Genomic DNA, 17,982 nt, shown 5'->3' with positions numbered 1-17,982 from the left:
AAATTACCTTAATTATCGGCTGTGCCAAACATACTTATACACCCTTCCAAAGAACCAAAAAGTTCTATTTTATAGGTTCTAATTTACTACATGCTTAATTTTATGTTTCTAAAAGCCGTGATACACGGTTGTCAGATCTTACAACATTGTCAGTAAAATGTTCAGAAAATGTCTAACAATCGTGTCAACTTACATTTTTTCTATAGCAATATTGAAAGAAAAAAGCATTACTGACAAATATTGGAAGACAAAATTTGTCAGTTTACAGTGTTATTAGAAATTTTATGAACATTTTACTGTCAACGTTGTAAGATCTAACAACCGTGTATACATAGCATAAGTTTAATATAAAAATCTCAAAAAGTATCTTTTGAATAATAAAGGTATAAACATGTACCGTTTTATAGGTTTTCATTTACTCTACTCGATCTAATCAGAGCACCGCATAATCTGGTAAAATATAATTTTCACGATAAATTTGGTTCCTAGATGTTAGGAACGGTACAAATTACACAGCATGACTGTGGCTTAATAAAATGTTGGATTCGAGCTGATAATGCAATGATTGGGTATACGAGGTAGAGTTTTTCTGGTGCTTTCTGATGTCTACTCTGATTCGATAAAGCGGATGGAGTAATTTCTGATGTGTACTGATGTCGATAGTGCGAATGGAATAATTGATTGATTTTGACGGATGGGGTGATGATGTGCTAAATAATGGTTTAGCAGAAAGGTACGGAGTTGTGGTGCAAGGTCGTCACTGTCATTTCATTAATTTATGTTTTGGACTACCAAAAGAGTCATCTCAGTAGAGCGGTTAGGCGACATTATTGTCGTGGTTAGATTGAGCTTTCTCAAGACATCTGTCCTTCCTTAGTTGTTCTTAGTTTTACTCGCCCAGTGAATGAAAAAGACCACCGTGAAATAGGCCGTCAAGACAGGTGTTTACGTAAAGCACTTCTTCTTCATTGTATGAATTTGTTGTTGTTTTATCATTTCGTTAAAACATGCCCAAAAAATCTGACTGAATTATTGAAAATTTGGGCCCCGCAGGTCCTCTGAAAATTTATTTCAACATAAGCACAGACAGACGGACATTGCTAAATCGACTCCGTTATCTATAGGTACTCGGAATAATAGAATGACTATGTTATGTAGTTATGCGCTTCTTACGAAGTTAAACAAGCAACAGTTCTAAATTCGCCTATGTCGAATCAGTTATTCATATATGAAAGCTATACAAACCATTTACTTTAAATTTTTTTTCTATAAAAATGTTACAGAAAGACTTAGACTATCTTTCTTTGACTTCGATCTTTAAAAAGACTTACTATATGTTCATATGTATTCATATTTATACTTTATAAGATCGAAACATTATAATATGAAATTACAAACGGAATGACAAAGTTATTTATGTGTATATAACATTCCCACGAAGACGAAATGATCAATCAATAAAATTTTTATATTTCCTTTGTATAATTATGATTTTACGGTTGATCGGTTGGTGAAGAATGTAAATTATAAGATCGGTTTTAAACACCACTTACTTATAATATGTATTTAATATTTTCGAATACTGCTTACTCAGTATGATACTTAAGTGAAAGACACTTTATAAGTGTTAAAGTAGAAAGTATTTGGGGGTGGAAATTTTCGATTCAATATTTTTAGATTTTTTCTACAAAAATTTATAAATATCATCTTAATAGTAAATTGTTTGTCACACATTTATTTAAGAATAAAACTTCTTATCAGTGGAAAATTTTTGTTTAACTTTGGGATTTACTTGAAATATTTCAATCTTTATAATAAATTTATTTAATTAATTAAGAAATAACTGAGATTATTTATATTTGTAGGTATTTTTTTTACAATTTAATTTTTTGAAAAAAATATTAATTATGCTTTACTCTCTGATATTATTTCTGAAAATGAATAATATCTGATCTATCATCATTGGCTTTTTTTCGATATGGTCAGCCTCGATATCACTTAAATACCTAGATATGCATGTTTTAAGTCGCAACTGAACGTGTTATTTTAAAAATTTTATATTTCCATTAAATTTTTTAGCGATCGGATGCATTAATTAAAAAAATTTTTAATGCGGGTTTTTCTGAAATACGTTTGTTTCATTTATTAAGAATTTTGTAATATTTGGAATTTTTTCAATTACGTTCCAAGAACTAGTACAGCAATTCTATCACTTCCAATTGTATGTATTTTTGAGAAATTTTCAACTGCATTTTTGTTTCCTTAACCTTCGTGAGCAGGATATACATAATTTTTCAATCCTATAAAGTATATGCGACGAGTCCTTTTTGATAACGGAGTGGATTTAGACATGGCTGTCTATTTACCACCACTATAGTGGGGACCCACCTTAAAGTATACCAATCGCCTCAGAATCACTTTCTGAGTCGATTTAGCTATGTCCGTCTGTCTGTGTGTCCATGTAAACCTTGTGCGCACAGGTCGCAATTTTCAAGATAATTTGATGAAATTTGGCACATAATCTTTTTTTGGTTCAAGGACGATCGCTATTGAAAATGGTTGAAATCGCTCTATTATTTCTCCTAGCCCCCATACAACGGTACCCCCCGAATCGGGCCTTTAGGCCCATAAGTACGTTTAATGTTTTATAATGTCAACGAAAATCAGCAAAAATTTGTTTTATGGAACAATCATTGACAATACTAATTTTTATTGTGATCGGTCCTCATTTGACCCTAGCCTCCATACAGACTCCCCTTCAGAAAATGACTTGAAGGTGAAAATTAACTTATAATTACTTATAAAACGATTAAAATCTACATAAATGACTTTGTACTAGACGTAAATTCATCTACCAAAATTTATAAGGATAGGTCCATATTTACCCCTTCTCCCCTATGAGCGATATCTACTCTGAAAAAATGTAAAGTGTCATTACATGACCAAAGACAGTCATGTATGAAGAGGTGAATATGGGATGTAGTTTATCAATTTTTATAAAATTTTAAATTACTCTTCAAACTTTAATACCTGTTCAGAAATTTGAGCCATGAATAATTTCACAATTTCCTTCTTAAATCCAATATTTGGAAATAATTAATACGATTATAATTTTCTATTCAAACTAGTTTACAATTTTCAATCCTTTTACATACCGATATTGTTTCTTTTTGTGCATTTAATTTAAAAAGACATACGCCCAAGATTAAATTGAGTACATACACAAAAAGTATATATTTTTCTGGAAAAGAAATACATAAATAAATTACTTGCAAACACACACATTTCAATTATTGCAGCAACAGCTTGATCCTCCATACATACATCATCGTCAACATATTGTTGGTGTTTTTGTTGTTTGGAAAACTACTTAAAGTTGAAAAAATTATAGACAAGAAAGACTGTATGCACATCAGAAGAGGAAACGGAGGAAATAACATAATACTTAAAAATTTACTAAAAGACAAACTGACAGACATATGGACGGACGGACATAAAACAAACAAAATAATAGAAACATTTAGAAGCAATAACAACAACACCAAGTAAATAAATATCAATAAAACGAGAGAGAAGTAACAAAAGTAGAAACACAAAAATAAAAAAAATACTTAAAGACACATAAATAGCTATTACGGCAGCTGTGTCATACATATGAACGTTCAGGCAAACAAACATACATACACACCTCGTATCTACTAGATATTGTATCTATATATGTATGTATATATGTACAAATACCCCCGATCATGGTGGTGGCTAGGCCGTCTACATTCCAATGCTTGTTGCATTCATTTCAGTTCAGTTCACTTTAATTTAGTTTTGTATTGTGTAGTTTTTTTGTTTGTTGTTGTTTTCTTTTTTTTCTTGGTTTATGTTTTTATTTGTTGTAGGTTTTCTTAAGTACAATTTGTTGAATTTAGTGTTTAGGCTGATATAGATTCATTCATTCATTCATATTAAATCTATTGACAGTGGTTTCTTATGTGCATATGGATGTATGTTTAAGTGTTGAAGTACATACATACACACAGAACATTAGGGTGTCAACGTTTCTATGGGGGAAAAATTAAGAATATACTAATGTTTCGGCCGAAAATGAATATTGAAATACATTTTAAGATACTATTTATGAAAATGTTTGTCCTGCATTCAATATTTGGTGAGCTGGGTCAAAGTATAAAATGGTATTTTCTAGAAGTCTGTACAATTTTTTAATATAAAATGTCTTTCAGAGGAGATTTTTTAAATATGAAAAATTAAGAAAATCCCAATAGTTTTTTTAGCTTACCTAATATTGATGTCAGGACAAAAAGGAAAGAAATGGTATCTTAAAATCACCAAATTTCATTTTGAGGCCATCCTAATGCACTGTATGCAGGCATTTAATATTTTTTTGTACAAACAGTTGTTTGAAGAAATGTATTCTAAAATAAGGGGAACTAGCAGATTTAGATATAAACTTGAGAACCTAGATAGATAGATAGATAGTTGGATAGATAGATAGATAGATAGATAGATAGATAGATAGATAGATAGATAGATAGATAGATAAATAGATAGATAGATAGATAGATAGATAGATAGATAGATAGATAGATAGATAGATAGATAACGTTTTGATTTGCAAAATTTGATCTTTTTAGACCGGGTGAACATATTAAAAACTATACTAAGTTATCCTAAACCGCGAGAGATATTACCAGTTCAACTCTTTTAAATCTTATTTTTCGCGAGAGCAAGAACTGATAGTTTTTTTTGTTGAAAAAAAAACCTTAAATGATTACATCCTTTAATTCGACTGATTATTAAAATTCAAGTGTTTTTTTTCTTTTTGTTGCTTACGCTCAACAAACAAGCGGCAGCTGCAATTATATCAATACACCCACTTTTTCCGCTTCAAAATCGTCCACAGCTCATATTCATTCAATACTTAGCTGTTGCCTTTTTGAAGTTTTTGTTGTAATTTATATTTTGTATGGGTGTGTGTGTGCCTGTCTTTCTTTACTTGTTTACTTCTTAAAATATTTTACATTTTTCGGTAAAATATTTTCTTTATTTACTATATTGTTGATGAGAGTGGTTTTTGTTTTACACACATTTTTCAAAACTTCATTTATATACGAATGTTTTCAATTTGAAGATTTTGTTTTTTTTTCAAATTTTTATTCCTCATCAATTTTTTTTAAATATATTTTAACACTTTAGATTATTTTTGTTTACGTTTCGTAGTAGAGTGTGAGAGAGGGTAGAGTAACAGTAAATTGTAGATTTCGATGATTCATCATTTATTTATTTCAATCATTTATACAGTATTATTCATTTATTCTCACACAAACATACTTACATGTACTCTCATTTTTTTACACACTCATTCAAATTCCTCAATTTATTTAATTTATTGTTGTAACAAACATGATCTTCTCAAATCACGTGATAAATAAAGAAATAATACTAAATTTGTTTTTCTTATAAATTATTTAAATATTTTTAAATAAAATACTGTTGGGGCTTGGTGCTAGAGATAAACAAATGCTGGATGCTGATAAAAACATTCACTGTTCTGTTTATTTTTTTAAGATCAAGTTTTTAAGTTGACAATCAAATGTCAATTAATAATCAAATTAGTTAATATTAAAGTAAATTTAATATTTTAAGGTTTTTAAGTACAGGATTAAAGTTCGAAGTGTTGTCAATATAAAACGGCAAAAAAGTCACTGTTTGTTATCAATACAATGTATTTTTAATAAAAAAGAAGAAGAGAGCTCTAAGTGTAAATAGAAACTTAACAAAAACTTAATTAAAAACAATAATTTAAATATTTTACTGTTAATTTTAATCCCTAATCTTTCAATTAAAGTTTGGCCCTAAGAGAACTAAAAGTATTCATATCTGAAAAGAAATGTGTCTACTATTTATAATACTTAGTTTAAACCAATTTGAAAAATTTTTACTGGTGACTTATACCAACCAGTGCAATGTTTTACTAAATACCAGTAATATCTAGTAAAAGTGGCTGTTGTTTGTGTATTTTTTTTTTATTTAAAAAGGGGGTGGTGTCACATTTGAAATTAATTCTTTTAAAGAAAATATGTTACAATTTTATAATCTTATCAAATAAATTCCATTGAAATAAAGAAAACTACAAAATACTGACGAAAATATGAAAGGCATGAAGAAACCAATAGCTAGACGTTTATTTAATAATCAAGAATAAATAAGTAATATTTCTATATTCGGCTGTGCCGAATCTTATATACCCTTCACCAATTATGTTTTAAAAAACAGTTTTTATTTATTTTGTATCTCTGCACTCATGTCACACATAACATTCACACAAACAAATATAAACTGTAGTAAAAAGAAATATTAACCGTTGTACCGTGTAATACCACCGTCAAACTGTATTACCACTCTCAAACAAATATCAGCAGTATTACCAACATATTACTGCTTTATATCCTTGTTCTTGTTATACGCACTTACCTTCGTGAGAACAGAACAGCATCCAAACATACAAAAAAATACACAGCTGAATAAAACCAAATACATCTCCACACGCACATGTACATTTTTATCCAATTCACAGTGTTGTTGTTGCTTTTTTAACAAAGCATGAAAAAATGTGGCATTTTTAATGAAATTTTCAGAGGTTGTCTCGGATTTTTGCTCATATCGCCGTTACTTATAGACCGATTTTGCTGATTTTAAATAGCGATCTTCACGAAAGCATGTCTAACTGAATTATTGAAGATTTGGATCTCGCCGATATCTGGGGACCTCTAAAAACTGATTTCAACAGACAGACGGACATGGCTTAATCGACTCCGCTATCAATAAGGATCCAGAATATATATACTTTATAGGGTCGGAAAATTATATTATAGAAATTACAAACGGAATGACAAACTTATATATACCCTTCTCACGAAGGTGAAGGGTATAAAAATTAAACCTACACTTGAAATTTAGGCCCCACAAGTCTTATCGCTTTTATAGAGCAAATTACTACGTATAATAAAAATACTAAATGAAAAATAATAATAATAAATTTTAAATAAAATATTTATTTTTTAAACTGTAAGAACTTCTACATTATGAAATACACCTGTTGAGCAATATTTGTTTGTCTATTCGATTTTACACAAACAAAACACTTAAAATAATTAAAAGCTTTATTCGCTTTCAATTATTTTAAGTGTTTTAAATTTAATATATTTAAAAAAATACAGTTTGAATACATATTTCTTTATTTAAAAACTTTATGTTTTATAAAAAACATCAAATATTATTATTTTATATTTCTTGTTTAACAATTTATTTCAATTAAAAATCAATAAGCATTGATCATTGCAAAATAACATTAAAGTGAAACTGGATGTTTATTTTTTGCAAAGAATTAGAAACGAGAAAAATACATACATACATACATACATACATACATACATACATACATACATACATACATACATACATACATACATATGTATATCGGTTATCAGTCATGTCTATTATATATGTTATCTAAAAAATACAATTAAAATCTATAATAAATTTTATGTTTTCACTAACTTGGATCCCTGAACAATATACAGTGATTTCAGTGAAATCATTTCACTCATTTCAGAAAAAAATTCTATTTTATACATAAACAACTTTGAAAATAATCCTATCGGAAATCCATGAAACATAATAAACTTTTGATCGAGCAAAAAAGTTAATTAAACGTTTAAGAGGCAATCTTTAGGTAAAGAATTAGGGCTGGTTTAAGCGCCCAATGGAGATGGTTTAAACTTGAGCAAGTAATGCAAAAGTGTAAACAGCTGATGCCAAAAAAAACATGCATTGTTTTGATAACAATATGGCAACACTGCGAAGTTTAATCTTCTACTCAAAAACATCAAACATCAGAATCAATTTAACTAATCTGGTTATTAATTGCATTTTATTTCCCACTAAAAAAAACCCGCTCTTAAAGTACATTGGACTGATATAGATAATAATGCTAAAATATCGTTAAAATCTAAAAGTAATAAATTTTATTAAAAAACAAAAAATAAACTAGTTTGTACTTCTTTCTTTTCTACTTGTTTTACCGTTAAGCGAATTTTTATTTTATTTTAATTTGGCAAATATTTAGCCTTCACCTTGGCAATATCTGTGCACACGAGTTTTAGTGGCTTTTTTCTGCAAATTCATAGTCTAATTTAACTTGAGGCACGAGTTTCGCATTGATTGCTTTAATTAGATAAGCACGTTAATTAAAAAAACGTAATTCAAATTATAAGAAAAATTTTAAAAATAGCATATCATTAGAAATGTGCTGATATTAATCGTTATCAAATTAAATATATAATGACGTCAAATGTTTTTTTTTGTTAATTTTCTATATAAATTTTTTACGATATTAAATAAAAACATTTAATTATTTATCATTAATATTAAAAAAACAAGTAAAAGTGCTATATTCGGCTGTGTCAAATCTTATATACCCTTCACCATAGTGTATTTTAAACATTAGTTTTATAATTTTTTTCCCGACTACATTAATATTACGCCAAAAGCGAAACAAAATGAACAACAACAACGCTAAACGAAATAAAAAACAAAGTACATACATAACGAAAAACACAGAAAAACAAAAACAAAATAAACAACGCAATAAAACCAACCTACATCCAAATATACGAACAGAATTTACAAAAACAAAACAAAATACACAACTCAATAACGCTAACAGCATCCAAACATATGTACAAAACGAAATACACAGCTGAAAAACCAAATACACACACACGTGTACATCTTTTTCTAATATACAGTGTTGTTGTTGCTTATTTAACAAAGCAAGAAAAAATATGACATTTTTTGATGAAATTTTCAGAGGTTGTCTCGGATTTTTGCTCATATCTCCGTTATTTACAGATCGATTTTGCTGATTTTAAATAGCGATCTTTTCGAAAGCATGTCTAACAAAGTTATTGAAGTTTAGGATCTCGTCGAAATCTGGGGTTCTCTAAAAACTGATTGCAATAAACACACAGAAGGACAGACAGACAGGCAGGCAACTCAAAATATTTGCAAAAAATTAGAAAGAACTGTTCACCTTTAGGTCATTAGCTAAAAGTGAACAGTTCCTTCTATTTTTTTTGCTTTGATCAAATCTGAAATCAGTAAAAGTTCACATTTCAAAAGATAAATTTTGCAATCAGGAAAATGGGTTCGTTATGTTATCACTCATATATATTTTGGCAATGAGTTGTTTTTAATTAATTTATGACGTGATATATCTGAAATATTGCATATACAAAGATTTAAGAAGAATCGCAATTTAATTGAAACAAATAGACTTTGTTTTGTTAAAACAAATTTTTAGATTGGTACAATAGGTTATGGAAAGACTGCTGATACGAATATGTATGTATGTACAGCAGACCGAATTATCAAAAAATTGCTTGAGTTACCCTCCTTAAAATATTCTCTGTTTTATAATATGATGTTACCCAAAATATTTTAGGTTTAGTGTTGTCCGATCGTGAGCTGGACAGTTTTCAAGATAATATCCTATATTCAATTTAATCTTTTACCCAGCTTCAAAAAATCTTTAATTCAAATACTTTGGAATTAAGGTAAAATTCAACATAAAAGTTTCTTAATAAAAAATAAACATTTTAAAAATATATTCATGGTGTAGGGTATCATACCCGACTATACTTTCCTACTTGTTTAAGTCTAACGACTGCCGTTCGTGAGCTATAACAAATTAAAAAAAAGTATTTTTGAGTTATTTTAATAAGAAACTAAATTTCTAAATAAGGATTTATGTGGAAGTATAGGTCAAACATAGGCCGATCCTCGGTAAATTTGGGAAAAGGATATATTTTAAAATAACAGTTAGTTTTGTTGAGTTTCATTGCTATACATATGGTTACAAGTCATTTTTAGACGTTTAAGACATTTTTTGAAGGGGGTTTGTATTAGGGTTCTACAGTTGAAACGAAAAGTCGACTTTTCGACTTTTTTCATTTAGTTAAAAGTCGACTTTTCGACTTTTAGCATTTTATGAAAAGTCGATTTTTCAACTTTTCGACTTTTTTCATTTAAATAAAAGTTGATTTTTAGACTTTTCGACTATAAGTATTTTATAAATAGTCGACTTTTCGACCTTTTTCGACTTTTCGACCTTTTTCGACTTTTTTGACTTTTTCGATATAATAGAATATTTGACGTTATTATGGCTTAAAAAGCTCAAATCGGAGAATGCGGTTGTATGGGGGCTAGGTGAAATAATGGACCGATTTCAACCACTTTCAATAGGCTGTGCCAAAAAACATGCTTGGTCCAATTTTTTTCAAATTATCTATAAAATTGCGCCCAGTACCTTGCGCAAAAGGTTTACATGGACAGCCAGTCAACCGGACGGACATGTCTTAATCGACTCAAAAAATGATTCTGAATCGATCGGTATACTTTATATCGGTATACCATATACAAACGTATAATAGGGTATAAATATTAAGTCTAAATGGGGTTTTTGTCCCGAGAATTATTAAACATTTTTAGTAAAAAAGGCTTGTGGAAATCAAAACTATATTCTTTTGTTAATCTATAAAAATAATAATATAATTAAAAATATCTTCACTGTCAAGTTTTTTATTTTTTGTGCAATTTCCTGAATTATGAATCAAATGCAATTATTATGAAAATCCAGAAAAATTCGGGAGCTCCGAATAAATAAAAGTTCTTACATAACCTTATACATAATTACTTATTATGATTTACCTTAATTTGACAATTAAATATATTTTTTATAAATATTGTTTTGTTTATTCACTCTTTTGTTATTTTCTTTGGCCAAGGCAACATCTCCAGTAACATTTAAAAATTTCCTACAGAATTTATAAAAAGCAACAACAAAAATATTAGAAAAAAAAAATTTTGTAAACAATAACAAGGTCGTTCATACGTAGCAACAAAAACAAAAAAAAGAACGACAACAACAAATCAAACAAAAATGTGGTCTCTGGCAGAGACACAATCGCGACAAAAATCACGTAGCAACAAGTTGATGTTTACAACAAAATATGTTTTTACATAATGTATGTATGATTAGTAGGTAGTAGTTGTTGTTACTCTTATAAGATTATATTATTGTTGTTGCTGATACGAATTTGTATTAAATTTATCTAATTAAAAAAACAAATTCAAAATAAAAAGAAAAAACAAATTCTAGAAAATCAAAAATAAAAACTAAGAATAGTGTTTACAGCAACATTTGTCGAGCATTACAATAACAACAACAAAAAGAAGGAAGGTCTAGTCGGTCATCTTTGACATGACAACAACAAAAAATAACACCCAGCCCTTCTGGCTAAAAAGAAAACAACAGAAAAACCAAAACAGAGACTAGAACAAAAACAACACACACAGCTAATCAAAAACCTGCTGTTTTTTTAATGTAAATAATATCTACAATTAAGTAATCTAGCAACAACAACAACATTCATTACACTTTATACATGTTGCTTGTATTGTTTACGTTTTTTTTAATAAAATCAAGCATGACGTAGTGTAATATGGGTATTTTCTGTTTTGTTTTTTTATCGTAATTTGCACGTACACACTTGCGTATAGCGAAGATTTCTCTCCATTAGAATACATTTACATATGCATTTTTTATTTTAAAAATTAAAAAAAAAACATATTTATTTATTTTTATTAATAATAAAAAATGATACATACATATTAAAAGATTTCTAGATTACATTTCAAAATAAAACCACATTTACAAGGAAGTTGAAATTATATACACATATATATATGTATGTACATATGTAAATATGTATTTTGAAATAACGGAAATGTTATTTATATAAAATTTTTTTTATAAACAAATGCAAGTTTAAAGATTTCTTTAAATTAAGGCAAAATACAAAAGTACACATTTTTAAAAAGACTAGGTTAGGTTGATAGGAGCATGTATACAACATCAAATCCGAAGAAATACACCTAGGCCACTATCGGGCCTGTTGTGCGCTCCTTATCATAAAAAAAAACAAAAAAGGAACTGAATAAATTATTTTTCAGTGTTCAGAAACTCAGTTTCCTGAACGTAATTCCTAAGAAACTTCCAATCAGAGTTAGTCAGGAATGTTATTTCCGGAATAACATCACTTCCAATATACTTGTATCTAACTTCGACGAATGCCTGGCAGTGGCAAAGAAAGCGCTCCAGAGTTTTACTGTAAATATGTTTTAATGTGTGGAATATCTTGCAATATTTATACCCAAGCAGCATGTACGTTGAACTCCCTGTAGTAACTAAAATATTGCACTTTTTGTCTAAAGCATTCCACCAGATTATTGAACCATAAAATAGAATTTGTCTAATTACACTTTTATAAAGCCAAGACCCCATTTCATGCCTGTAGTTCTCCATACATATCGCCCAGCAATGATGTGTCTTGTTGATCCTCTATCATCTATGTGGTGTCTCCATTTTAATTTCCGGTCGAGGATAACACCTAAGTACTTAACTTTGTCTGTCGCTGGTATCTTCTTGCCCAGGAAGCAGGGTTCTGTATGTAGAAATTTTTGTCTTTCTTGTGAAAAGACAAGATTTCGTTTAGATTGAGCCCAGCTCAAGGCTGTATTCAGAGCCACTTCTGCTCTTCTACACAAGTAATTAGGATCCTTTCCCTTTAAAAGTGTTACGACAACGTCTGTATAGCAGAAAGGTCTAAGTTCTTTCTCGGTTAGGTTCCTTAGGAGGCTATTAATCGTGGTAACCCAGATTAAAGGTGACAAAATGCCACCCTGTGGTATGGCAAGAAATACCCTTTTCCTAATAGTTATATTTTGAATGTTTGGTTAGTTAGAGTCGTTTGCGTTTCAGGTGACGATATATAGAATAGAGTGAGGCTAGTCCCTAAACTTGTTTCTTTATTTTTTCTTTTAAAAATGTGTACAAAATAGTGAAAAATTGTGATTGATTGCATGAAAATCTGTTAATGCTTTAATGTTATTTGCATCTTTGAAAAAACTAGAGCAGTTATTAAACCAAAAGAATTTAAATCTGTGATCATTTTGGGTTGAAAACAAAAAAATTTAAGTTTCTAGTTTAATTTCCTTTAAAATACTTAAATATATATAAAAGCTGATTGCTATAATAATTGTAGTATTTAGCAGTATACTTAAGTTTTACTACTTCATAATAGATGGCGCTGTTGGCAAACTGTTAATTTCTAATTGGAAAAAACAATGCAACGTTGTAAAAAGTACTTTAATGTAATTTAATATTTATATATAAGAAAATATGTTTTTTATTTATTAAATATTATAAAAAATATTATAAATTTATATTACTTAAAAATGTTATAAGTGACACAAATAGATTGTTAAACTTTCCATTATTTTTCGGTTTTACAATACTACTATTTTTGCACATTTAAAGTACTTTACTCATGCAACTGTGGGCTCTAGTTAGTAAATTTTTTGTTTCTTATTGTAGAGTAGATTCATTAAAAAATTAAGAGAGCTAGAGCATTTATAGTTGTTTTTATATAAATTTAGTTAAATTTAGTATTAAATTAAAGGTAATTTGTTAAAGAAACATATTGAAAATAATAAAATACTAATTGAACAATTAGTTAGAAAGTATATTTTGTGATATTTAAACAAATTGTAAATTTCTTTTGTGCAGTGTGATAAAAATGAAGAAATCTGTTATCTAGACTTTGCCAAATTTGGGAGGAAATCCGCAAGACAATAAAGAAAATACACACAGTAAAATGTGAAATATAAAATCCAAAAAAGAATTTATTTTGTTTGCTGCTGGTATATTTCTCAATCAAATTGTACATGTGAATACAAAACTCAATTCCATATTAACCTTTATGGATTTGAGTATTTTTTTTACAAATTCAATCAGTTTGTTGAGAAATTTTGCAGTGTTAACGTGTGTGAAATCGGTTGCAATAAATTTTTAACGAATTTTTTCTTATTGTTGTTACTTTAACTATTTAACGAAATACGAAATTCTTCCCTAAATATGCCACCCGTTGAGTAAGCATTGTCAAACAAAATAACAACAACAAAAATACCAACAAAGTGACATAATTTTTTTTGTGTTTATTTAATCCAAAAGAATAATCTAAAATTTACATAATATTTACTTAAGATTTAGTTTTTCATAATTATAAAATTACTATACAGGTGTATTACGAAAACACAATTATATTCATTCATTAATTTTTACAACATATAACAAGTGTATTAGAAAAAATCTAATTATGGTGTTCAACTTTACATCCGACGCCCATACACTTATAATATATAAAAAAAAACAACATAAATATTAAAAAATCGCCGACAAATTTTATACAAATTTAATACAATTCTGTGTCATTATAACGAATATACAAAATGTTTTGGTTGTTCAATGATCACACAACCTCTGAGTATATATTTTTTCAAACCGTTAATTTGCATTTTTACTCCGACCCTCTCTCATTTACGTTTCACAAAAATTGTTAAAAACAGTGTTGTCTAGTTTTCAAAGTTAAAAAAAGCAATACAATAAAGAAAATCAAAAATATATTGAAAATAGGGTTCTATAAATCGACTTTCGAATTATCGAACAATCGACTTTTTGTCGGAAAAAGTCGAAAAGTCGAAGTCGACTATTTTGTTCCAAAAGACTCGATAACTCTTTTATTTACAAAGTCGAAAAGTCGACTTTGTAAATAAAAGTCGAAAAATCGGAAAAAGTCGAAAAAAGTTGGAAAAAGTCGAAAGAAGTCGAAAAATTCGGAAAAAGTCGAAAATAGTCGGAAAAAGTCGAAAATAGTCGAAAAGTCGAAAATAGAAAGAAGTCGAAAAACTCAAAAAATTGCAACATATACAAAAATATAAATAAAATTTTTTAATAATAATAATAATATAATGGCAACATTATGAATTTACGCTTCTGGCAACTTTATAAATTTTTAACTCCGGTCGGAAAAAGCCGAAAATAGTCGAAAAAAGTCGCAAAGTCAAAAGTCGAAAAGTCGAAAAAATCGAAAAGTCGGCTATTTATAAAATATTAAAAGTCGAAAAATCGACTTTTAATTAAATGTAAAAAGTCGAAAAATCGACTTTTAACTAAATGCAAAAAGTCGAAAATTCGACTTTTCATAAAATGCAAAAAGTCGAAATGTCGACTTTTCATAAAATGCAAAAAGTCGAAAAATCAACTTTTCATAAAATGCAAAAGTCGACTTTTCGTTTCAACTATAGAACCCTAATTGAAAATGTGTGTAAATTAAAAAGTATTCAAGTAGTAATTATATATCATCGAATATCATTACATCGTTTGAGAAGCAAATGGTTCTAATAGTAGGAGAAAAAATACAAAGTTACTGCACAAATACCAAAGAATCACTCGAAGAAATTAGTCCAAATATTTTCGGCAGATACGTAGGGCAATACTAATATCTACTAAAAATCTTAAATTCATTCGTAAACTACACATTCAGTTGTAATTCAGGTCTGAGTTGGGGAACAACTCTCGCGTCATCGTTTTTATCTCTTAAGGACTTTCAGACTTTTGCTTGTTACAAAGCTTTCGACAGAGTTGCTTCCCATTCATAGAATGGAATTTTCAAATTGTACAAAGCCGCTTTTAAAAGTTTACTTTTTTGGGACAGATATTACCAAATCTATATTTTTGCAAAATTACATCAACGGACACAAAAAAGCATATCAAGCCGAATTTTTCGCTAAGTAAACTACTCAATACTTGTAGGGCATTAGTCAAAGTAGTAGTCCATTGACAAGACAATAAGCTATTCTATAGAATAGAAGGGGGACTAGTCTATAACACAAACTGGTTCACTAGTCCAAAGACTAATTCCGAAATACTTTAAACGTCTAGTTAAAAGTATTTCAAATCTTTAGATTAGCCATTAGACAAGTCAGTATATAATTTAGTCAATAGACTGGCCAATATACAGTATGACAAATATCAGTTGCGTTAACGAATTTATTAATTAAATGACGACAATTATTATTAACTTTCAAGATTTTACTATTTAACGACAAAATTTTGTAGTTGAATTGCGTTACATGATTCTTTGCTAAATCCTCTTCCGAAGTTTCGTAAAAATTTGGCCGATGTCGGTAGTTCTTTAAACTTGTGTTAAAAATATTTTTTTTAAATAATAATTTCATATTTTAAATTGGTGTACCATTGTCCTTGGTGTACCATTGTACCTTTTAAGATAAAATTGTACCAAAAAAAGTACAATTGTACCAATTTTGCCAACCCTGCTACGTAAAACCGTTCGTTATGCGTTGTCTTCATTAAACGTGTGAATTCGTTTTACCTCACGATATAACCATTTAAACTCAAAAATATACTGGTTGAGACCAAAAAATACTTTTGATATAATTAAGTTTTAATTTTGAAAAAATCTGAAACATAAATCATTATAGGAGGATAAAGAAATGTCTGTCGCAAATCGTTGGAAGAAAATTAAGATAGTGGAATAGAATCGCGAGACGTGTTCTCTCCAGGGGTTAAAGAACTTTACATGAATAGAGAAATAACAGCACCTTTTCACTATAATATCTGCTGTACAATCACAGCAACATTTGTCTTAGAAAGCAAGATGAAATTATGTTTTTAATATGCTCTAAGGCCACTGATTTTTTTGATTTCTTATAAGGTTATTGCTTAAATATGTTGTTCACGATTGGTCACAAAAGGACTGTTAAAGATAGCATCTAAAATACCTGGGAATTTCACTTGGTTAGAGAAAAGAAAGTGCCATAAATATGCTATTAAAATTATATAAAAATTGAACCAAAAAGCACTAAAATGACAGCACTTATTTTTTTTAATACCGCAATATGAGTGAATGTGTTTTTTTATCTGTCTGTCTGTCAATGAATTCTGTTGTAGTTGTTATTAATAGTGTTTTATGCGCCCACAATTATCTCATAATTTATAAATTCAATTGAATTGTTTGCAAAAAAAAAATAAGAAAAAATATGCCCCAATTAATGGTTTTTTGTAATTCAAAGATAAACTGTATTTTTAAATTTCATTTAGTTTTAGAACTATTGTAATATTGTTAAAATTTCAATTTAAGTTTTTGTTTATATTTTTACGCGCCACATGTTGCAGCATATTTGAATTTTTTGTTTGCTTTAAGTTGTTAGTAAATTGTTTGTTTTGTTGTATTTATAGTATGAGTATTTATAATTTTATTTTATGTAGATTTCAAGATTTCAAATTGATGATTAAAATTTTGTGTATGCTTCTTTCTTTTCTTTTTCATTTGTTTAGTTTAATATCCAGATGTTTATATTTTTAAAATTTGTTATTAATATGACGTCATTATTTATTTTTAGTTGTACATATCTTCATTTGAGACTTTTTTGGATTCTCTTTCTCTTCCCTGTTGTATAGTGATCTCTATAGCACTCTTGAAAGTATGCTATATTTGTCATTCAGTTTGTTTTGCATGCAGAAATAAAAACTCTTATTTTTTTACAAAAACTAGAAATACCTATTGAAGAAAGGGGGAATTTCACTATTATCGTTTTTCTCTTTTTATTAAAAGAGATTTTAGAATGTTGATGAGTTAAATTTTGATTAATTTAATTCTAAAGCATATAAATTATATTGAACTTTTAACGATAGAGTTCAAATATTTTTAAAAAACTAATAATTTAAATTTGATTTAAGGTACTTGTGGGAAGAGATTTTTTATGTTAGGCTATAATGGTTTGGTCTTCATGACGTTACCAGTTTTTTTTTTGCTGGGCAACTTTCCAACAAGCAATTTAACAAAAAATCGTGTATAAACAAGTAAGAGTTCTATATTTGGCTGTGCCGAATCTTATATACCCTTCACCATGATGTGTTTAAAGCCTTTTGTACCTTTTGAAGAACGAAAAAGTAACAAAAAGTCCCCATCTATGGGTCCTCAGTTA

General features: G+C 28.4%; 1 protein-coding gene across 2 annotated transcripts in view; it reads left to right on the top strand.

The window, feature by feature from the left end:
- Nucleotides 1–13,534: 13,534 nt before the first annotated feature.
- Nucleotides 13,535–17,982, top strand: part of LOC111684629 (LIM and senescent cell antigen-like-containing domain protein 1) — an 8,925-nt gene continuing 4,477 nt past the window's right edge. The window contains exon 1 of one of the 2 annotated variants that reach the window (XM_023446850.2): nt 13,535–13,595. Coding sequence is in view for 1 of the 2 variants with exons in the window: in XM_023446842.2 (XP_023302610.1) it covers nt 14,051–14,064 (14 nt within the window). In the remaining variant the exon portion in view is untranslated. Of the gene's footprint in view, nt 13,596–13,877; nt 14,065–17,982 lie in introns of those variants that run through there. The other variant, XM_023446842.2, reaches the window with a different exon arrangement.

The sequence above is a fragment of the Lucilia cuprina genome, chromosome 4 (genome assembly GCF_022045245.1).
Source record: "Lucilia cuprina isolate Lc7/37 chromosome 4, ASM2204524v1, whole genome shotgun sequence".
NCBI classification, from domain to species: domain Eukaryota; kingdom Metazoa; phylum Arthropoda; class Insecta; order Diptera; family Calliphoridae; genus Lucilia; species Lucilia cuprina.
This window is presented reverse-complemented; position numbering and strand designations above follow the sequence as displayed.